Source organism: Plasmodium sp. gorilla clade G2 (assembly GCF_900097015.1).
Source record: "Plasmodium sp. gorilla clade G2 genome assembly, chromosome: 14".
In the NCBI taxonomy this organism is placed as follows: domain Eukaryota; phylum Apicomplexa; class Aconoidasida; order Haemosporida; family Plasmodiidae; genus Plasmodium; species Plasmodium adleri (nom. inval.).
This window is the reverse complement of record NC_041706.1, coordinates 765001-790000: the sequence shown is the minus strand read 5'-3', so window position 1 is coordinate 790000 and position 25000 is coordinate 765001. Positions and strand designations below refer to the sequence as shown.

At 19.0% G+C, this 25000-nt stretch overlaps 7 protein-coding genes across 7 annotated transcripts in view; 6 read left to right on the top strand and 1 right to left on the bottom strand.

Moving 5' to 3' along the window:
* Window positions 1–3192, top strand: part of PADL01_1419900 (tetratricopeptide repeat family protein, putative) — a gene marked incomplete at both ends in the record, with an annotated part of 3759 nt that extends 567 nt beyond the window's left edge. The window contains one exon of the mRNA XM_028684479.1: window positions 1–3192. This exon is cut by the window's left edge and continues 567 nt beyond it. Within this exon, the coding sequence (XP_028540553.1) occupies window positions 1–3192 (3192 nt within the window).
* Window positions 3193–5352: 2160 nt separating this feature from the next.
* Window positions 5353–9825, top strand: PADL01_1419800 (conserved Plasmodium protein, unknown function; the record flags this gene model as incomplete). Its single annotated transcript, XM_028684478.1, has 1 exon — window positions 5353–9825. The coding sequence occupies one exon, from the start codon at window positions 5353–5355 to the stop codon at window positions 9823–9825; it is 4473 nt and encodes a 1490-aa protein (XP_028540552.1).
* Window positions 9826–11363: 1538 nt separating this feature from the next.
* On the top strand, window positions 11364–13150 carry PADL01_1419700 (splicing factor 3B subunit 4, putative; the record flags this gene model as incomplete). The annotated part of the gene is made up of 3 exons (XM_028684477.1): window positions 11364–11436; window positions 11647–11757; window positions 11946–13150. 3 exons carry the CDS (start codon window positions 11364–11366, stop codon window positions 13148–13150), a joined length of 1389 nt encoding a protein of 462 aa, XP_028540551.1.
* A 1507-nt stretch (window positions 13151–14657) lies between these two features.
* On the top strand, window positions 14658–16349 carry PADL01_1419600 (YTH domain-containing protein, putative; the record flags this gene model as incomplete). The annotated part of the gene is made up of 1 exon (XM_028684476.1): window positions 14658–16349. The coding sequence occupies one exon, from the start codon at window positions 14658–14660 to the stop codon at window positions 16347–16349; it is 1692 nt and encodes a 563-aa protein (XP_028540550.1).
* A 1254-nt stretch (window positions 16350–17603) lies between these two features.
* PADL01_1419500 (glutathione reductase) lies at window positions 17604–19370 on the top strand (the record flags this gene model as incomplete). Its single annotated transcript, XM_028684475.1, has 3 exons — window positions 17604–17671; window positions 17814–17892; window positions 18018–19370. The coding sequence occupies 3 exons, from the start codon at window positions 17604–17606 to the stop codon at window positions 19368–19370; spliced, it is 1500 nt and encodes a 499-aa protein (XP_028540549.1).
* A 702-nt stretch (window positions 19371–20072) lies between these two features.
* On the bottom strand, window positions 20073–21590 carry PADL01_1419400 (conserved Plasmodium protein, unknown function; the record flags this gene model as incomplete). Its single annotated transcript, XM_028684474.1, has 1 exon — window positions 20073–21590. The coding sequence occupies one exon, from the start codon at window positions 21588–21590 to the stop codon at window positions 20073–20075; it is 1518 nt and encodes a 505-aa protein (XP_028540548.1).
* A 1610-nt stretch (window positions 21591–23200) lies between these two features.
* PADL01_1419300 (conserved Plasmodium protein, unknown function) overlaps window positions 23201–25000 on the top strand; it is a gene marked incomplete at both ends in the record, with an annotated part of 2941 nt that continues 1141 nt past the window's right edge. Inside the window, 7 exons of the mRNA XM_028684473.1 lie at window positions 23201–23216; window positions 23482–23530; window positions 23660–23761; window positions 23920–24316; window positions 24425–24469; window positions 24654–24687; window positions 24777–24916. Coding sequence (XP_028540547.1) covers window positions 23201–23216; window positions 23482–23530; window positions 23660–23761; window positions 23920–24316; window positions 24425–24469; window positions 24654–24687; window positions 24777–24916 — 783 coding nt within the window. The remainder of the gene's footprint in view (window positions 23217–23481; window positions 23531–23659; window positions 23762–23919; window positions 24317–24424; window positions 24470–24653; window positions 24688–24776; window positions 24917–25000) is intronic.

The following is a 25000-nucleotide window of genomic DNA, read 5'->3' as shown; positions in this document are numbered from 1 at the left end:
ATTATGAAAATTATAGATCAAAATAAAAATGATCCATTTAAAAATATAAGTAACATTAAAAAATATCTTCTTGATGAAAATACAAATCATATAAATGATATTGATAAAAATAATAATAAAATTAAAATGTTACATTCTATTTATAATCAAAAGTTTTATATACTAATTAAGGAAAATATTTTTTCTTTTCTTTTTGATTTTATTAAAAAAAATTATGATATATCAAACCATGACAATTGTAATAATAAGAGTAATATTTCATATAGTCATAATAATATTAATAATTTATTATTAGAAAAAACAGCCATTTATGTTATTTATAAAATATTATCCAAATTAGATAATGAACATATCATTATTGAAAATTCAAAAGATGATAATTATAATAAAAATCGTAATATATGTATTAACACATTAGATTATTCAAAGCTTCAATATTATTATGATCCTGATTTTATTAAAATGATTTTATCTTTTAATGAATATTTTACAAAAGATTGGATATATAATTATATAAAAAAAAAAATCAATATTATAGAAAATTTAAAGTTTTCAAAAGATGAATCCTTATATAAAGAACACGTAGACATTTTAATCTATATCTTACATATTATGAAATATGTATATGTTATAAATAATGAGTATATTTTAAATATTATTAATTCGTATTATCTAAATACTGATAATTCTAATATCAATAATTCCGGTATTAATGCTCTTACATTCTTATGTAAAAAAAAACAATTTCTATCACAAAATAGTAAGGAGAATAAGAAAAAAAAAAATGATTTATTAGAAATGCTTAAGAGAGAAAATTGTTTAAATATAAATAATAATAATAATAATAATAATAATAGTAGTAGTAGTAATAGTGATGATAATAATCATTTTTATAAGAATGAATTTATTGAATTTCACTTTTCCGATTCTCATAAATACCCATTATGTATCAGTTCAGAAATAAAAAAAACTATACAAAATGTTATTAGTATGTATGAACATTTTTCTAGTAGTATAGAATATACCTTAATTTTAATTTTTACATTATTACATGACCCACAAAGACCTAAGGAAAAAGACATAGAAATGAATGATGTAATTTATGATTGTATAGATAATTATTTTCATCATAATGATAACATTTTGATTGAATGGTTTGTATGTATTAAATGTCTTTTCTTAGTAGATAAGAATATTATTTTAAATTATTTAATAGGAAAAACAGAATATATTGCAAAGATTTTACATTTTATTACCAACTCTATAGGAAGGAAAACAAAAGAAGAATTATCCATATATATTGATGTCTTATTACTTTTATTAAATATATCAGAAATACGTTTTATGTTTACGAATTATATTGATATGTATATAAATATAATGAAATCTTTAAATTATGATGAATGCTTTTTGAAACTTTTACTAGGTACATTCAAATTATATATGCATAACATGGACTTTAAACAACAAATTCAAGATAATGTAGATTTGTTTTTTTATGCAAAAGAAATGTTAAAGCAATTCTTGTTAGTATATGATAATCATGAGGAGGAAAAAAATAACAGAAATAATGATAAAAGAGAAGAAAATGATGAGCATACAAACCATTTCAATTATCCTAATTTAAATTCGCATAATACATGCTGTGTGAAAAAATGTGATGAAAATGATACAAGGAAAAATGATATTATAACACAAAAAAAAGATGAAAAGAATAAGAAACATTGTGAACTTGTAGATAAGAAAAAAAAAGATCAAAAATATATACTTTCAAATATGAGTTGTGAAAAAACGTTAAAAGATTTAATAGAAATGTTATTTTATTTAAGTTTACATATTGAATTTAAAAAACAATTATTAGAAGAAAAAAATAATTATATTTTATTTTTCTTAATAAAAGTTGGACATGATATAAATAAAAAAAAATTAGATAACACATATAAATATATATATTGCAACACTATCAATAATTTAATTTTAACAAAAAATGATGAAAAAATAAAAAGAAGAGAACTTAATAAAACGAATTTATCAAATTTTGATAATGAACAAATAGAAGCTTTAGAACAATTTTATGATAAATTACCAAAAGAAGCTAGACCTAAAACAGATCCATTATATGATTATGGAGATGATGAAACAAGTAATAAATTAATTGATTTATTATTATATAATGAAAAATATCAAATGAATCATATTAACGATAAAAATAATAATAATAAAAATAATAATAAAAATAATAATAATAATAAAAATAATAATATTAATAGTAACTTATCTCCTTTGTCATCTAAATGTTTGTATACAAATGGTACCATTATCAATATTATATATAACTTTATTAATAGCAATTTTTTTACAACAAATATAGCTGAATCTGTATGTGAAATAATTTCTAAATTTGTTAAAAATACAAACAATATTGGTATAGTTTTAGTTAATAATGGATTAAAAACTTTATTATTAGCATCCAAGCATATAACGAATAAAAAGAATTGTGCTTTAGCATTAAGTGAAATATTTATTTATACAAACCCGAAACTTATTCATTTTTATGAAGCATATGATTCTTTACCTTTATTAATTGAACAATTAAAGAGTGATGAAGAATTATTAATCTTTAAAACCTTAATGGCAATAACTAATATTTTAACTATTGATGAAAATGTAGCAATAAAAGCTATGCAATTAAATTTGTGGTATAAATGTTTTGATCTTCTTTCAACAGAAAATGAATACATAAAATCGGCTAGCTTAGAATGTATATGCAATTTATGTTCCCAATCACATGTACATGAATATATTTATAATAAATATCAAACAATTATTAAATCAAAAAATGAATCAGATAAACATATCTCATTTGTTGATATGCAAATAATTTATTCATTCACCATGGAATATCAAAATTATAAATGTGTTTTTGCAGCAACTGGAGCTTTGGGAATGTTATCATCTGATTTGCGTTTACCATATTATTTAGTTAGAACTAAAGGGATTGATCATATTTTCTCATCTTTCAATAATACTACCGACCAAAATATTTTATTACGTATTCTAACATTTTTCAACAACATAATGACGTGTGATGATATACCGGATGATATATTAAAGAAAATAAAGACATGTGTGGAGCAAAAGAAGGATTTAAATGAAGAAAATACTCAAATGGCAAATTTTATACTACAATAAATATATATATATATATATATATATATATATATATATATATATATATTACGTGTTTTTATATATTTATATTTTTTCACGAGCTATTACAGTTCAAAAAATTATAAGTTGATTACTTTTTTTTAGTAAATTAATTGTACATAAGAAGGAAGAACTATATATATTATATATTTTATGTTTGTTTCTTTTTAGTTATTTTAATTTTTTTTTTTTTTTTTTTGTTTTTAAGATTATATCTTTGTATTTACATTGAAAATATTTTTACAAAATAATATATATATATAAAGACAAAAATATATGTAAATTTAAAAAAAAAAAAAATACCATATCAATATTTTCATTATCCTTATACAAAGCATTTATTTATGTGAATATAAAAGGCTCAACGATGTTATGATAATTATAATAGTTATATTGGTTATTTTATTTATTTTTTAAATATAATTGACAAATGTTAACTGCATATACATACAATATTGAGTAGACGTTGCAAAATTGTAATATGTCATTGTTGCTATATTTTTTTTATTTGTCTTTTTTTATTGATACTTTGGTTGTTTTTATTATATATAGATTATCATATTGCAAGGAAAAACGCAATAACAAATATTTAAAAATAAATAAATAAAAAAATAAATAAAAAAATAAAAAAAATACCATTTGTAGTATGTTAAATGAGTATATTTCATATATATATTTATATATTTAAATATGTTTCTTTTTTGAAACTTATCCATTCAAGGTTATTTAATATATGATATAGTTAAATTGAAAAATGGTCCTTTTTTTTTTTATGAAATAAAAATGGTCATTCCCTTTAAAAAAAAAAAATAAAAAATAAAAAATAAAAAAAAAAAAAAAAAAAAAAAATGGTTAGTTATCCACAAGAAAAAAATTTATAAAAAATTGGAACTTTCTTAGCTATATAGAATAAAAAAAAAAAAAAAAAAAGAAAAAAGCATATGAACTATTCAGGTAAATTTCATTTAATATATATATTTTTTTTTTTTTTTTTTTTTTCTAAAACATGAACATTCATAGTTTTTTATATTTTGAAATTTATAAAGTATGATTTAATAATATATATATATATATATATATTTATATATAATATAAATAATTTTTTTGTTCAGAATTTTTATGTGTAAATAATCTGAGTATTAATTTCTATATTATATATATATATATATATATATATATTTATAATGAATATATTTTTTATTTCAATAAAGGATTTATTTTATTTCCTTATGCTTACAAAAATTTAATAAATAATAAAATTTGTATAAATATTTTTTATAATATACCGTTGTTTATTCGTTATACTATAAATGATAACATATTATATATATATATATTCTTTTTTTTTTTTTTTTTTTTTTAAAGATTAATTAATTATACACATAAATTGGTTAGTTTCAAATATATAAGGGAAATAAATTAATAAAATTAACTTTCTTCTTTGTTTCGGTTTTTTGCTTTCGTTTCATTTTTTCTTTTTTTTCTTTTTATATTCTCATTATATTTATTATCAGTGTCTAGAATATATTTACGAAATTTCTGTCTATAGTAGTTACATTATATGTCATATTCTTTCTATGAGATATAAAAAATTAATATTATTATAATATATATATATATATATATATATATATATTAAAGCATTTTCATTATATTTTGAATATATATATTTTGTGAATGTATTTTGTATGTTTTAATAGATTATATATACATATATACTTTTGTTTTGAATTATTATTAAAGATATTTTTATGAAATTCATTTTAATAAAAAAATTGTTTTTTTTTTTTAACTCATATATATTTATATGTATGTATGTATCTATATAGACGCATTTTATTTATTATAGTATTAACCCTTTTGAAGATCTTACAAAAGCAGGACATTTAGATAGAGTACAGAATAGAAGTTATATTAATCACATAATACAGTTTTATTTGTTTTAATAGTTTTGTATTCCATTTTGTTTAATTAATATATTAATTTAAAAGATATTATTAATAAATAAATAAATATATATATATATATATATACATTTAGATTTATATATTTGAAGTAATATAGTTTGTACAAAGAAGCAAAATCATCATACATAGACTGTTCTTCCATTAACAAACAATCATAATATTAGTGCGAAGAAACATGAACAATATAATAAACAAAATTGACCCTAATTTACAAAAGAAAGAAAAGGGTTATATAAATATTAATTTCAATTTTAACGAAACAAAAAACGGTATGGAAAAAATATCTTATACCCATAAAAATGAGATATCTGATAAAATTGTACATAATCAAGATTTATCAGATAATATTCATTACATAAATAATTATTTAACTAGCATTTTTGATTTGGGAAAACGTGAAGAATCGTGGGATAACCTTTTTTATGGAAATAATATAAAAAAAGAAGGAAATAAAATGGAAGATGATCAAAATAATACACTATTATTACGAGGTCCCACCAAAAATTATAATTTGAACACTGAAATGAAACTGGATGATACATATGAATTTGAGATATCTGAACATGAGAATGAAAAGAAAAAATTCGATTATATAAATAATACATTAAATACAAAACATTCAGAAAATATAGATAATGTAGAAAATGTAGAAAATATGAAAAATATGGGAAATTCTCAGAATGATGAATTTTTATATAATGAATTTATTTCCAGTGTATCCCCAAATATAGAATTGAAAAAAGCAAATACAACAGTTGTTAATAATCTGAATAAAGAAGATGTTTTAAAAAATGGAAATATGTTTCATGATTTTCATTCATTTAATAAGAACAATTTTTTTGATGAATGGTGTTTTAGAAGAAATCAAGAAATTGATAAAATACCAAAAAATGAAAATTTAGAACATTCTATAAAAGAGATATGCGAAAAAACAGATGATCCTTTTTTTAATGAGAATTATATAAACATTCAGAGCAATTATACAAACCATACGATCGATAATATTTTAGAAGAGAATGAAAATGAAAACATGCTATTTTTATTGAATGAGAAAAATAATATTCAAGAAATTATAGATTCAAGCAATAAATGCAAAAATATGCTTCATATGAAAAGAGAGAATATTTCAAAAAATGATCAAAATGTGTATGATAATTTTGTTATATATAATAAGAATATATTAGATAACAATTCAAATATGAACATTTCTAATGGGAAGAATTTTAATGAATCTCAAAAATTAGACATGCAAAATGAAGATATAAAACTTATTCAGTTGATGAATAAAATGTTGCAAGAAAATGAAAAAACTGATACAAATTTTAAGAATGCTTTTAATTATCCAAATATTTCTAAATTGCATGTAGATAATAAAAAGGAGTTGGATGAGCAAAATGGGCAATTATATCAGAATAATTGTAATTTAAATAGTAATATGGATATATATCATAATATTGGGGAATATACTAACTTAGGGATATATAATACCAATGTTAATATTGCTAAAGGAAATGATGATATATTAAAATGCTCTAATTCTGACAATGTGTGGGAAGAAAATATAAAAATATTGGATTCAATAAGTATGGAGTATTCTAAAAATGTTAAGCATTGTCCTTCAAACAATGAAGATATTAAGCAAATATATAAAAATGATGATAATGGAACGAACATATTATTGGAGACTTTGAAAAGCAAAATAAAGTTATTATTAGAAAATGAAAAGGATGATAATTTATTAAGTCAAAATATTATACGAATTCTAGATGATTATAATAAGAAAAAAGACGCTTATATAGATAAGAAAAATAGTAGCGATTTTAAAAATAATAATTGTCTTAATAATAATAGTGGAAATTTTAGTAAGGATTATATGTCAAATGTGAATTCTAACATGGTGAAGTCAAATATTACAAATATACAACATGGTATAGAATTAAATCATAATTACGAAGAGAATGATATGAAAAAAAAGGCGAATGATAATAATATTTTATGTGGGGGAAATATGTATGACAGTTTAATGTTATATAACAATTCTGATAAACCAAATATGCCTAATAATAATAATAATAGTAATCATAGTAATGGTAATAATTTGAAGGGCTCGTTGTTAGATGCTTATGTTATTGATGATAATGTGAAGCTAAAAAATGGAATATTAGGAAATCCATACAATATGGAATATTCTCCCAAGTGTGTTGAAGGATGTGTAGATGTGGAGAAACGAAAAAAATTAAAGCTTGCAGAATTGTGGAAATCTAACTCTGGAGGTGCAAAACCTGAGACAAAGCTGAATACAAATAATATTCATATTGTTAACAACAATAATAATAATTATAATAATAATAATAATAATAATTATAATAATAATAATAATTATAATAATAATAATAATTATAATGGTAGTGGTTTTATTCTAGGGAAAGAAACAAAACATGAACCTACAATGGAGATGCACACAATTGGAAAGCCTTTTTACGACATAGATAAAAGAGCTCATTTAAAGGAGGCATACATTAAATTATTGGGGAACGAAAATGTATATGAAACAAAAAAAAATTATCATTGTAATGTTACTAAACAAATTGAGAATGTACCTAAGATAAGGAATGCAAAAGGTTACAATGATTTATTTATGAAAATAGAAAACCTAAATGAATTAAATTTAGAAACATGTTATAAGGATGAACAGAATAGATATCCTGATAGGAAAAAACTAGAATTCATGAATGAAAAGAAGTCTGAAGAATTCATAAAAATGAAAAAGGGGAATAGTATCCCTTATGATGAAGCTTTTAATTTTTTGTGTGGATATATAGGAAAAAATATTAATGATTATAAGACATATGATGATGATTTTAACAATATGGATATATATAATAATAATAATATGAATAATAATATTAATATGAATAATAATAGTAATGTTCATAGTAATAATTACAATAATATTCATAGTAGTAATTATGTTAATAATTATGTTAATAATTATGGTAATATTCATAGTAATAATTATAGTAACAATTATAGTAATATTCATAGTAATAATAATTCTTCTTATTATAATAATTTAAATGATTCTATAAAAAATGAAGAAAAAAAAGATGTAATGTTTAATGAAAATATAAATAATAACGAATCATGGGGCTTTGACAAAGACGGAAGTTATAAGTATTTAAAAAATAATAAGTTTGAAAGCGATAAATATAATGGATATATAATTAAAAGAGAGGAAGAAGATAGTTGTCTTAAAAGTAAGAGTTTGTGTTTTAATAAATATAAAAGGGAACATGGGAGTTATCATAAAGGTAGTGATCTCTTTTTATATAAGAATGAATCAGTGTTCGGCAAAAGAATTGACAACAACAATAATAATAATAATAATAAAAATAATAATAATAAAAATGAAAATAATAATAAAAATAATAACAACAACAATAACAACAATAACAACAACAATAATAATAATAATTATAGTAGTAGTAGTAGTGCTTTTAATTTTTCAAGTAGAAAAAAAGAATCTCCTTTTCTTTCCTTTCATAAAGGTGGGAAAGACGTAAATGATAAAGATAGTATTAATAATGTATCTAGTATGAATATGTATAATAACAATACATTTTTTATAAAAAGTAGATGTAGCAATGATTATGAAAATACAAAAGTTGTCGAAGAGGTAAAAGAGGAAATATGTAAAGGAAGAGAGAAGAATGGGAATAATAAAAATGATATGGATAACAATTTGAAAAATAAAAGTATGATATCTAATTTAAAAATGAAAAAGAAACAAAGTACAGATATAATAAAAGAATTAAGTAGTGAAGAACTAAAATCGTTATTAACAGAAGAAGATGAAAATAGTATGGAGATATTATTAGAATCTCTTTATGAAGACAGGATATTACCATTATTATTTAATATAAAAGGTAGGGCAGATGAATATGAATATAGAGAAATATTAAGAAATAATATAAAAGCAGCATATAGCTTATATCCAGAGAAATATATAATAAAAAGGAATGAAAGTGGTGATGATTATATAATATATTTTACAAACAAGAAAGTATCAGAGGATTATTTTATGTCTATAAATAATTTAAAAGATATATATAGTTCAACTTTATGGAAGCAATTTGAAGAGTATTTGGATGAAATATCTAAATCAGAGGATGCAACCTTATATACATTTACAGGAGGAAGATATGGTATGGCAAAAGAATTAAAAAAAAGAAATCTTCCATTTTTTGAAGGTTTATTTCTGGGTCAACTTTGTCATATTGTTCATATAAGTACAAACAAAAAAATAATAGCATATGAAAACAATTATTTAAAGCCTATATCTCAATGTCATAAGTATACAAGTGCAAAGAAGGGTATTATAAATGGAAGTGAAAAGAATGTAGAAAATTACATAATGACTATTAGTGAGTTGAGACATTATATGAATAAGCTTTTGAAATATTATAAGGGTGGTTTTAATATATCAACATTGAAGAAAAAATTAAAAAATAGATTTAACAAGCAAATATGTGAGAGTGTCTTTCATTGTATTAAATTGATTGAGGTATTACAATTAGAGGAATTAAAGGATGTATGTGTGGTTGATATGGACACTAAAATAGTTAGGAGTGTTACTGATTCGATGTAGAAAAAAAAAAAAAATAATAAAAAAAAAAATATAACAAAAAAATAAAAAATAATAAAAAAAAAAAAAAAAATAACAAAATTAATAAAATTAACAAAATTAACAAAATGGAGAAAATTATATATTTATAAATGTTTTATGTTTATATTTTATATTTTGTTATTTTATCTGATACGATGTATATGTATTATTAGAATGGTAAAATGGGTATTTTAAAATAATATTATATGTATATATATATATATATATATATATATATATATTTGTATATATAGATGTATATTTATTTATTTACTTTCACTTTGGTGAGATATTAAAGAAGCTATTAATACATGAATACACGTACTTACATATTTATAAGGAACCTTTCATTTATTATTATTATTATTATTTTATTTTTTTATTCTTTATTTTTATAAATTATTTAATAATGTATATATAAAATATATAAATATATATATTATATGACGAGACACATTGTACACTATACATATTTTTTTTTCATCTCATCCTTATATAAAATAAATTATACATTCAAAAATATATTTCTTAAAAAGGATGATAAAGATGGACAATTTATATATTTTAAATATACATAATTATCATACAGTTTAATTTATATATTAATTAAAACATAAAAAATAAAATAAATAAATAAATATATATATATATATATATGTTAAAGTTGTTTTTTTTTTTTTTTTTTTTTTTTTTTGATATTTTCTTCATTTTGGAGTTCCTAAATTTGTATACTTTTTTTTTTATACGCCAAAAATATATTACTTAATATATAAAAGGAAGAATAAAAAAAAATTAAGAATAAAATAAAAATAAATATGTTTATATTTATATTCACAAGTATATAAATATAAATAAATATATATTATATATATATTATGTACATCAATATGTATTCTCATGTTAGAAATATTTTTTACGCAATTATAAATAATTATCATAAAAATAACTAATGTTACAAATAATATATATTAATTTCTAATACGTGAAGTTATATAGTATATATTATTATATATAATAAATATATCATATATTGTGTTTATTTCTCCGCCCGAAAAAAAATAAATATAAGTAGAAACAAAAAAAAAAAAAAAAAAAAAAAAAAGATAAAAAAAAAGAGTATCAGGGATGTCCTCCTATTTTCAAAATACCATTTAAAAACATTCATATAATTTCTTTAAATATATATAAAAATCATGGAAATATAAAATTGGGGACCATTTTTTTTTTTTTTTTTTTTTTTTTAATTTATTATTTAAGGCTTTAAGCAAGAAAAAGAAAATATACATATATATTATATTATTCTTATAATATATATATTTTATATATGTTTTTTTTTTTTTTTTTTTTTTTTTTTTTTTCTCTTTTTTTGTTGATCTTAATAAATTTATATTTTTATATTTATTTATTTTATTTTTTAAAAGGGGAAAAAAATATTTCATATAAAATATTATGTAAATATATTTAATGAGAAATAATTCATATATATGAGAATAATTAAAATATAGAAGAAAAATTTTATAATGTTCAACCAATATAAAAACCCGGAAATAAGTCATATTTATGAGAGAAACAATGAAGCGACACTTTATATAGGTATGTGCCAAATGATAAATATGTTATAAGTATATTTTATTTTATGTTTTTTTGTAGAGTGCTTTATAAGATATGTATAAATTGTATTATATATATTACATGTATAGGTATACTTATGTAATATTTGATCCTAATATATTTATATATATATTATATTATTTTCTTAAGTATAAAATTTTTTGTTTATATTTTTTTTCTTTTATTATGCAGCAAATTTGGATGCACAAGTTGACGAAGAAATATTATGTGAACTTTTTATGCAATGTGGAAATGTAAAAAATGTCCATATTCCGAGAGATAAGATAAATGGATATCATGCAGGTATAAAATATATATATATATATATATATATATATATATATATATATATATTTATTCTCTTTATTATTATTATTATTTTTTTTTAACTTTTCCTCCTTTTGAATGCACCGTTTATATAACCATCATTGTACTTATTGTGTCCTTTTACGTTTAGTTTATACATTGACTCATTTATTTCATTTTTGTAGGCTACGGATTTGTAGAATATGAATACGAATACGAGTGCGAATATGCAGCGAATATTTTAAATATGACAAAGTTATTTGGAAAAGCATTAAGATGTAACAAAGCAACTCAAGATAAGAGATCTTTCGATGTGGGAGCAAATTTATTTATAGGAAATTTAGATGAAGAAGTAGATGAGAAAATGTTATTTGATATTTTTTCATCATTTGGTCAAATAATGACAGTAAAAGTTATGAGGAATGAAGATGATACATCTAAAGGTCATGGATTTATTTCGTATGATAATTTTGAATCAAGTGATTTAGCCATAGAAAATATGAATAATCAATTTATATGTAATAAAAAGGTACATATATCATATGCTTTTAAAAAAGATAGTAAAGGAGAAAGACATGGAACAGCAGCTGAACGATTTATAGCAGCTAATAAAGCTTTAAATTTATATCCATTAAATGAAAATAATAATAATATTAATCCATCTCCATTTACATCATCAAATGATATTCCATTAAATAATAATACAACATTAAATCAACAGAATAATTCATATTTAAATAATGCAATAGTCACAAATAATATTATACCTAAATTATCAAATGATACAATACCTCCAATTATTAATAATTTCTATCCACCTAATCCTCATCAACCAACTTCATCAAATTTTTTACAGACACAAGTAGGACATCCTACAAATATACCTATAAATGCTAGAGGAAGTAATGCTTTTATGTTACCACCAAAAAGTAATAATAGAATTGGGAATGCTATACCACCTAATCTACCACCTAATCTACCACCTAACATACCACCTAATCTACCACCTAATCTACCACCTAATATGCCACCTAATCTACCACCTAATTTTCCACCTAATCTACCACCTAATTTTCCACCTAATTTTCCACCTAATCTACCACCTATTCTACCACCTAATCTACCACCTAATTTTCCACCTAATTTACCACCAAACTTTCCACCTACTTTTCCACCCAACTTTCCACCTAATTTACCACCCAACTTTCCCCCCAACTTTCCTCCTAATTTACCTCCCAATTTTCCTCCCAATTTTCCACCTGCATTGCCACCTAATATACCTCCAGGTTTTCCCCCCAATATACCTCCCACCCTACCGCCTAATATTCCACCATTTTCAGAAATGAACTTAAATACAAAAGGCGAAGACAAAGGAAACACAAGCGATTAATGTTAATCACAAAATAATGTGTTTCATATAATTGTAAAATTTATAAGTCTATATTGATATGTGTTTTATTATAATTTTTTTTTTTTTATCTTTATATATTTATATTTGCCTACATTTATTTTATAAAGAGTGTTTTTATTATTATTATTATTAATTTGTCCATTATATATATCTAACATATATATATTATTTATTTGTCCCACATATTTATATATATTTTTATGTATTTATTTGGTTTTTTTTTTTTTTTTTTTTTTTTTCTTTTATTATTATAATTAATGTGTATACCGTTTTTATACCAGCAATTATATTTGAATAAACAAAAAGAAAGAAATAAAGACAAAAAAGTAAATACTTAAAAATTCAAATATATATATTTTTCTAAATAATAATATGTATTTTTATAGGTTTGATTTAATTTAATGTTTAAATAGAGTCTATATATTTTTGGAAGAAAAAAAGAGCAATTCAACTTCTTTTTATTATAAGTGATAATAAGGGTATAAAAAAATAATTTTTTTTTTTGGGGAAATTAACAAATTGGTATATTAATATGTTAATTATTAGCATATATATATATAATATATATATATAATATTATATGTATGTATATGTATTTATTTATTTATATTTAATATATAAATACAATATCATTTTTAAGAATCCTCATGTATATGTAAACAATTCCGTTTTTTCCAAAAAAAAAAAAAAAATAAAATAAAATAATAATAATAATAACTAAATAAAGTCTAGTTTTAACATTTATGAATAAAAAAACCTTTGTGTATTATTTGAATATATATATATATATATATATATATATTTTTATTTTTAAAAAACTATAAATAAAAATAAATATTTTATTTAATTTGTTTTTTTTCATTATAAGAAAAAAAATTTTATCATTTAAATATATTTCTTAGAATTATAACAAATTTCTATATATATGTACTTGTTTATATGAAGAAGAAATAATAATACCGATATTATAATATATTAATACATATATATATATATATATATATATATATATATATGTTTGTATGCATGATGAGGAAAAAATAAAATAATATTATAAATACTAATGTATTATTTTATAAATATATTTTTTTTTTTTTTTTTTTTTTTTTGTAATATTTGCATAAGAAAAAAAAAATTTACCATTTCTATATAAAGCGAAGCACAAAAAAAAAAAAAAAAAATAAATAAATATATATATATATAAATAAATAAATATATAATATTATATATATTTTTATAGATTATAAAGAATTTTTTTTTTTTTTTTTTGTTTCTTGATATTATATAAAATATATTAATATTTATGCATTGATTTATTCATTATAAAATATGAATGATTTGATTGTATGCATAAATATCTAAAAATTAAAATAAAGAATTTATAAAAATTAAACCTATTACATATATATATAATATATATATATATATTTATTTATTTATGTACAATTTTTTTTTATGTTTTATTATAGTATGTAAATAATTTAAAATGATAACGAATAAAAAGAGAAGAAAAAGAAACATTTATGATTTGTATACAGAGATGCAAAAAGAGAATTATGAAGATGAAGAGAAAAAAATATCTTATATAGATGATGGTGTAATAAATTTAGAAAAGCAAGTGAAGATGAGATTAGAGGAACAAACGAATTTATTATCAATTAAAGGTATTGATAGAGTTGACATAAAACAGAAAAAAGGGAAACATTCTATTATCTGTATTCATTATATAAAAAATATGTGTATGAAAAATTTATTTTGTAATTATTTACATCAATTAATATATTCAAGAATACCTACATGTAAAAATTATTTAAAATATAATTATTGTGCTGATAAAGTTCGAGGTTGTTGTATGTTCAGACATACCTTAGAGAATTCTAATAATAATAATAATTTATATTATAATGAAAATAAAGATGAATATTTAGATGAGGCTTTAAAGTTTTTACATGAAAAAAATATTTGTGTTAATTATCTTCTAGGATTTTGTAGTTTGGGTTATAATTGTCGAAAAATTCATAAAACAAAAAGTAGAAGATATATAAATATTATAAGTACATTACCAAAATTTTTTTTAGATTCTATATTAGTTAATAAACATTTATATACACATTTATATAATAATCCTAAGAAACTTTCTAATGATATGAATAAATTAAAAGATGCTTTAATAATATTAAGTGGTGAAAAATATATAGACAAGAATTTAAATACAAATAAAAACGAAAATATTGATCTTTTAAATAAGGATGTAATACAAAATAATAATATATTTAATAGTAATAATATAGATAATGAAAATCTAAATAATGATAGTAAAAATCAGAAAGGAGTATCTTTTTTTCCTGGTTATAATAATATTGATATAAAAAATAATAAATATAATAATGATTTTATAGATGATAAAAATATAAATAATAAATCTTCACATTTGAATAATGAAAAAGGATCTTTTCAAAATAATATTCCTTCACATAGTTATGATAATAATAATAATATAATACAAGATAATAATATAAATATACCTAATGTATATGATTTAAATAATAATTTAATAGCAGCAGATAAAATGAAAATTTTCATTATAAAATGTAATCAAATATCACATTTATATTTATCTATATTATATGGTGTTTGGGCTACTGGAAAAAATAATACTAGGAAATTTGTAAATTTATTTAAAGATAATTATACAATTATCTTTTTATTTTCAGTTAATGAAAGTGGAGGATTTCAAGGATATGCAAAAATGGTTACAATGCCTATAAAAAATTTGTATGAAAATTTATGGGGTCCTATAACTAGTCGTTTAGGTGGTAATTTTCGTGTTCAATGGATCAAAACAGCAAAAATAGATTTTGATAATTTTAAACATATTGTTAATCCATATAATGATAATTTACCATTAAAAAAAAGTAGAGATGGTACTGAATTACCAATAAATGTAGCAAGCATCTTATGTAATAAAATGAATGATATGCCAAATGAAGATTTCTTAGCAGGTACTATATATGAATTTAAAAGAAGAATAAATCATTCATCCTTTTTTAGTAATTTATATAAACAAAATATGTTAAATACAAATACTATGTGGGATATTCTTATATTTAATCTTAATCAGAAATCCGACTGCACTAATATTACTTTAATAGATGGAACTGAGAAAAACATAACATAAATATAAATGAATATAAAAAATAATATGATATAATATAAATTATGTATATAATAATTTTTTTTTTTTTTTTTTGTAAAATCATGTTTTTCTTTTTTTTTTATTTTTTAAATATAATGTTTTAAAAATTTCAACTCTTAAAAATATTTTAAATGTTTTTTTTTTTTTTTTTGATATAAAAGAAATAAATTTTTATAACACTTGAAAATATAAAATATGTAGTAATATAAAATTTTTGAATAAATTATATAATATATATATATATATATATATATATATATATATATTTTATGGTGCTGTAATAAGAAAAAAAAAGGGGGAAAAAACATCTTTCCGTATATATTTATAAAGTCGAAAAAAAAAAAAAAAAAATGTTCTCAAAATACAACATTATTAAAATGTATATAATATATTATATATATATATATATATTGAACAGATAAATATATATATCTAAATATACCAAAATATATTTTATATATGTATAATTAAGAAATAATAAAGAAAAAAAAGTACACATTTTTATAAAAAAAAAAAAAATAATAATAAATAAATTATATTTCATATGTATATATTTTTATTATTATTAATATATTTTTAAAGAACTACTTTTGGATTGCATTAAATAATCATAATATATAAAATATTATCATATTTTATTGTTTAATAACTTGTCAAACGTTGGGGCTTAAAAGTATTTAATATTATATATTTTATTATTTTTTTTTTTGTTTGATTTTTTTCTTTTTTTTTTTTATGGTATATTTACAAGAAGTAACACAAAAAAAAAAAAAAAAAGGAAAAATAAAATAAAATATAAAATATAAATATTAATAAAATACATATGATCAAAAGAACTCTACAATTAATACTATATTTAAATAGGTATTGAAAATTTGCTTATTTTTTTTTAAAACAAAGTTTGTTTTTATTTTTGTTTTATTGTTTTTTTTGTAGTTTGTTTTGGTTCATTTTGTTTTATAAAATTTGTATAATATAAATATATATATATATATATATATATATATTTTTTATATATATATATATATATATTTTTTTTATATATATATTTATATATATGTGTTCATTTCATTTTTTTTTGAATAAAACTTATTAATTATGTACAAACATAGATACTTTCATTTTTTTTTCTTTTTCTTTTTTTTTCTCTTGTCAACCAAAATAATAAGAAGTTTTAGTTTTCTTAACAATATTACAAATTTGAGTAATCCAGTATATTTTAAAAAAAAGGCAAATATGGTTTACGACTTGATTGTAATAGGTGGTGGAAGTGGAGGAATGGCTGCAGCAAGGAGGGCAGCAAGGTTATAAGAAAATGAATAACAAGCTTATATATATGTATGTATATATATATATATATATATATATATATATATATGTATTTATATTTTTATGGGTGTGTTTTATTTTTTTTTTTTTTTTTCAATTTATTTCTTTTTATTGTAGGCATAATGCAAAGGTTGCTCTTATTGAAAAAGCCCGTTTAGGTGGAACGTGTGTCAATGTTGGATGTGTTCCTAAAAAAGTAATATCATATGATCATATTTTTTTTTATTTTTATAAATAGGATATTTAATCAGTCACAAATATACACATATATATAATATATATATAATTATATATATTTTTATTTTTATTTTTTTTGTCCAGATTATGTTCAATGCTGCGTCGGTTCATGACATTTTGGAGAATTCTAGGCATTACGGATTTGACACGAATTTTTCCTTCAACTTACCTCTGTTAGTAGAGAGACGAGATAAGTACATTCAAAGGTTGAATAATATTTATAGACAAAATTTAAATAACGACAAGGTAGATTTGTATGAAGGAACAGCTAGCTTTTTAAGCGAAAATAGGATATTAATAAAAGGCACAAAAGATAATAATAGAGGAAATGGACCCTTGAATGAAGAAATTCTTGAAGGAAGAAATATTCTTATAGCTGTTGGAAATAAACCAGTATTTCCTCCAGTTAAAGGTATAGAATATACAATATCAAGCGATGAATTTTTTAATATTAAAGAATCTAAAAAAATTGGTATTGTTGGAAGTGGATATATAGCAGTTGAATTAATAAATGTTATAAAACGATTAGGTATTGATTCTTATATATTTGCTAGAGGAAATAGAATCTTAAGGAAATTTGATGAATCTGTTATTAATGTATTAGAAAATGATATGAAAAAAAATAATATTAATATTGTTACATTTGCAGATATTGTTGAAATAAAAAAAGTTAGTGATAAAAATTTATCAATACATTTATCTGATGGAAGAGTATATGAACATTTTGATCATGTCATTTATTGTGTTGGTAGATCACCAGATACCAAGAATTTAAATTTAGAAAACTTAAATGTAGAAACAAATAATAATTATATAGTAGTAGATGAAAATCAAAGAACTAATATAAACAATATTTATGCTGTTGGTGATTGTTGTATGGTAAAAAAATCAAAAGAAATCGAAGATTTAAATTTATTGAAATTATATAATGAAGAAGCATATCTAAATAAAAAAGAAAATATTACAGGAGATATGTTTTATAATGTTCAATTAACACCAGTAGCTATCAATGCAGGAAGATTATTAGCTGATAGATTATTTTTAAAAAAAACAAGAAAAACAAATTATAAACTTATACCAACTGTTATATTTTCTCATCCACCCATAGGTACTATTGGTCTTTCTGAAGAAGCAGCAATTCAAATCTATGGAAAGGAAAATGTTAAAATATATGAATCGAAATTTACGAATTTATTCTTTTCTGTTTATGATATAGAACCAGAACTAAAAGAAAAAACATATCTTAAATTAGTATGTGTTGGAAAAGATGAATTAATTAAAGGTTTACATATAATAGGATTAAATGCAGATGAAATTGTTCAAGGTTTTGCAGTCGCCTTAAAAATGAATGCAACCAAAAAAGATTTTGATGAAACAATACCTATACATCCTACAGCAGCAGAAGAATTTTTAACCTTACAGCCATGGATGAAATGAATGGTCTCTTAATACTTTTTATTAACATAGGAATGTATATATATATTAATAAATAATTAGTTTATCGTATTTTTAATTTGGCAATCTTTAAAAATTGTATTAACACCATACACAAGGTCTCGCACCTAAACATACATATATATATATATATATATAAATATATTTATTTATTTTATTAAAACACCTTATGTTTCTAGTTATAATTCATATTATTAATATTTTTATTTTTATTTATTATTTTTTACTTTTTTTTTTTTTTTTTTTTTTTAATATTCTTCTTACCCTTATAGTAAATATACTTATCATTTCACATTTATACTCAAAGTGGTACCTTGTGAAATTTATTTTTTATTTTTTTTAATGAACACATATATATAAATTATAAAAATTTTATAATATTAAATATTTTATTTTTAAATAATAATAAAAAGTTTTAAGAAATAAAAAAAAGAATAAATAAATAAATATATATATATATATATATATATGTGCACTATTGTCCTGTAAAACATTTTATAAATATTTATTTTACGTATTTTCCTTACGAAGATATATTTAAAATTTTTATATGACATCATATATTAAATGGTTTCATATGTAAATTGAAAAAAAAAAAAAAAAAAATGTTCAATCATACATATATACACATATACATATATACATATACACACATATATATTATATATATATATTTTTTTTTTTTTATGGTTTTGCATTTTTATAGTACAAATAAGACTTGGCTATAGCATGGCTACACAAATTATTAATATTATCATTTAGTACGTTGTTACTCATTGTTAATACATATGGGAATAATAATGAGGGCTGTGGAATATTTTTGAATAGATTTTGCATGTTGATATCTTCATCATTTGTATCTGGATTATCATGAACAATTTTATTTTTTTCTTTTTCAAGTTTCTTTTTTTCTTGGTATACTTTTTGTGTTTGTAATTGTTTGAAAACATCTTTTTTATATTTAATTAATTTTTCTTGTTCAGTTTTTAAGAGTTCAAGAGATTTACAGGTTTCATGAACATGGTTTTCTAAAGAATCAACTTCTAATGTATTTAAATAATCTAGAGAGGAGATATAATTTTTATTTTTATTTTTAAGTACTTTTAAAAAGATAGAACTAATAACCGAATTTTTAATTATAATAGGAATAGGTTGTAAAATATTTTTACTATTAAGTCCATTTTTTTTTAATTCTACATTCAAGATATCATTAAATTGATTAAAAGTTGAATTTTTTATTTGATTTTTAATTTCAAATATAACATCAACATCTATTTTATATGCTGAAAAAATTAATTTTCCATATTTTTCTGAGAAACATAAAACAAATGAATTTTTATTAATTAGAGAACATAATAATAAAGTAACTAATACTTCTTTTTTTCTTATATCATTAATATTTATATAAAATCCAAAAGATGTTGTTTCAAAATTCAATTCTGACATAATATTTACATAATCTTCATAATAATTTATTACTTCATTAATATATTTTTCTCCTTCTTCTTCATATTTATTTTTATTAAAATATAATGTTAAATTATTTAATAATTCATTATATCTTTGTTTTGGTAATTCATATTTATTTGTTAATTTAATAATTTTATCAATACATATATCTTCAATATTACTAACACAAAATGATTGATTAATATCTACAACATTTGGTTTTTTATTATCTTTTTTTTTATTCTTTTTATTATTCTTTTTATTTTTTTTCTTATTTTTCTTTTCATCATCCTCATCATCATCATCTTCATCATCGTCGTCATCGTCTTCATCATCATCGTCATCATCATCTTCATCATCGTCGTCTTCTACATCTTCATCATCGTCATCTTCTACATCTTCATCATCATCATCTTCCATTTCTTGATTACCATTCTTTTCAGTATCATCATTATTACTATTTTTAGCTTTTTTTTTTTTCTTCTTCTTCTTCTTTTTCTTATCATCATTATTTTTTATATAGTAACCTAACAACTCTCCACGTAAGTCTTTATTTTTAGATATTTGACTAATAACAACACTATTTAAAACAATATCAAATTCATCTCCTTCAGTGCTACTATCTGTATCAATTTCTTTCTCTTCTTTTTTTAACTCTACAACTTTTTCTTTCAAATCCTCTACAACATTTTCAGCAGGAGCCTCAGCTTTCTCTTCATTGTGAACTCTTAAATGAGGAGGAACATATTTCATCTTTAATCAAAATGTATAGTATTATATAAATATATATATTTAATTATATATTTTGTTTATATATTTATTTTTTTAAATACAGAACTATCTATAATATACTATTAATAATATCCTTTAAAAAAAAAAAAAAAAAATTATATATATATAATATATATTTTTTTTTTTTCCTATGATATCATAATATATCTATTTATGTGTTTATATTCTCTATTATATAATAATAATCAAATAGATTATCAAAAAAAAAAAATAAAAATAAAATAATTATATATATATATGTACAAATAATTTAAGTCATATTCCACAAAAAATTTTTCAATAATTCCTTTTAATAACGATAATATTTTAAAATAAGCTCCTTAAATAATAGTGTATTATATGTATTGATGTATAGATTTCCTTTATTATTTTTTTTTAATTTAAAATCGTTAATATTTTATGTAATATATTACAATAATACGAATTTCTTTTTCTCTTATCTTTTTTGAGTTATCTTTTTTCCGTATGAAAATATAAATAATAAAAAAAAATAATAAAACTTATATATATAATATAACATATATATAAAATAAATAAATATATATATAATATGTGGTATTAAATTGTGATATAAAATAAATGTTATTATAACATTTTTTTTTTTTTTTTTTTATAAATTGGATTAGAGAAAAAATTATTTTTATTAAAAATCTAAAAATGTATTATTAATTTAATATATATTATTATATATATATAATATATATATATTTTTTTTTTTAGAATATACTTTGAATATTATAAAATAAATTAATAAATATATATATATATATATATATATATATATATATATATATACATATTATAATATATATATATAAAATATATTGGAGAAGTGCTCCTTTAATATTTTTATTATTTTTTTGAAGTTTATACTATAATTATATATAATGTTTTTAAATATATTATAGTTATTAATATATAAATATATATATTATCATATATCTTATTTTATATATCCATAAAAATATATATTATTATATTAATATATATATTTATATATATTTTATAATTTATATATTTTTTTTTTGAATTAATTATGAAAATCATTATGCATGTTTTTTCTTTCTATCTCTTTAATAAATTTTACAACAAATTGTAAAATAATTTATATATATATATATATATAGTCCATCTCTTTTTAAAAAAAAAAAAAAAAAAAAGTTAACAATTCTACACTTGTTTTCCCAACCAATACACTCTCACCCCACAAAAAAAAAAAAAAAAAAAAAAAAAATATATATATATATATATATATATACATATATTCAATTTATATATCATTGTTTTAGTATATTTTTATCAGTCTTTATATTTAATAATAATAAAAAAAAAAAAAGAAATTTATCATAATTTTAAAATTTGTTATTTTTTTATTTTAAAAAAAAAAAAAAAAAATGAAATAAAATAAAAGAATTTGTCTGTTTGGTGTTTGTTTTGATTTTGTTATTTTAATATTTTAAACTATTATATCTCTTATATTTTTTTTTATAAAGTTATGTTTCTTCATTGTTCTAGAATAAGATCATTACATGTATAGTTGAAATTTAAAAAAAAAAAAAAAATATTAAAGTATGGAACTTTTTAAGGGTAATACATATATTATATTGAAAAATGAATAATATAAAAGTGAATTTTACGTCATATATTCATATTCTTGAATTACCATATATATAAGGTGTTTTTATTTAATACACATGTAATTATATATATATATATATATATATATATATATATATATATATGTGTATATAAATATAATGATACGAAAAAAAAATTATAAATATTAAAATATAAAGAATATTCAATTTTTTTATTATTATAATCTTTATTATAATTATTTTTTCCTTATTAGAAATAAGCCAAGATGAATCAAATAAGGATAGCAAAGAAAATGATAATATGTAGGCAAAAAAAAAATTTATAGAATAAATATAATATATATATATATATATATATATATATATATATATATATATATATATGTATATGTGTATATGTTTTTATTTTTTACGCTTTTCTTTAAATCTTAGAAATGAAGAAATAGATATAGAACAATTAAAAGATAAAGTGAAAGACTTAGAATTACAATTAGAATACGAAATAAAGCAACATAATGTCGAAATAGAAGAAAGGTAATTTTATAGCAAATTAAAAATGAATTTTCTGCATCTCACGCCCCCCCAAAAAATAATATATATATGTATAAAATTGTGTATATGAAAATATATATACACCTGTCCTATTTTTATATATTATTTTTTATGCTTTATTTTTTTTTTTAATTTGCTAGAGAAGAGACCATAAAAATGTTAGAAACAAAAATTCAAGAATTAGAACATTATAAAAATGATGTAACAGAAAAAGATGAAGCAATTATAAATATGAGTGAAAAATTATTAATTTTATCAAATAAATATGATATTTTAGTTAAAGAATCTAAATTACAAGAAGAAGAATTAAAACATTTTAAAAATAAAAAAAAATATAGAAATGATAAAACAAATGAGTATATATTGGGTCTCAAAAATCAAAATAATGAAATTAAAAAAGAGCACGAATTATTAAATGAAAAATATGCTCAATTGGTAAAGGAATATGCAATTCTTCAAAATACATGTAAAGTATTAAATGTGCAATTAGAAAACAATCAAAAAAATATGGAATTACTAATAAAGGAAAAATCAAACGTAACATTTTAAAAAATTATACACATATATATATATATATATATATATATATATATATATATATTTATATGTTGGTTTATTTTTCTTTTTTATCTTATTTTACAATAGAATCTTGATGAGAAAACCGCGATTAAAATATTAAATATAGGATCGGTTAGAAAAAATTAATATATATAAAAGCATTTATATATAAATATTGTATATGATAATAATTATTTTATTGTTCTATTATTTTATTTGTTTCACATAATTGTGATGAGTTACCAGTATAATATATAATTATATATAAATATATGTCTTTTTATTTTATTTATTATTTTTTTTTTTTTTATTATAGAAAGAATTTATACACAAGAGGGTGCATAATAAAAGTGAGGGGATATACACGCATACATATCATTTTTTCTATGAATACATATATATAATATCATTTTATGTGTATAAAATTATTTTTATATAGATGTTGATGAATTAAGTAACTTAAAACTAGAATTAGAATATAAGGATATGATTCTGAACAAGCTAATGAGAAAACAAATCAGTTCAGGAAAAACTGTCAAAGTGGAATATACAAATAATGAAAATATATTTGAAAATGAGGTAATATATATAAATATAAATAAATAAATATATATATATATATAATTTTTTATGTACATAAAAATATACAGTTTATATTTATTA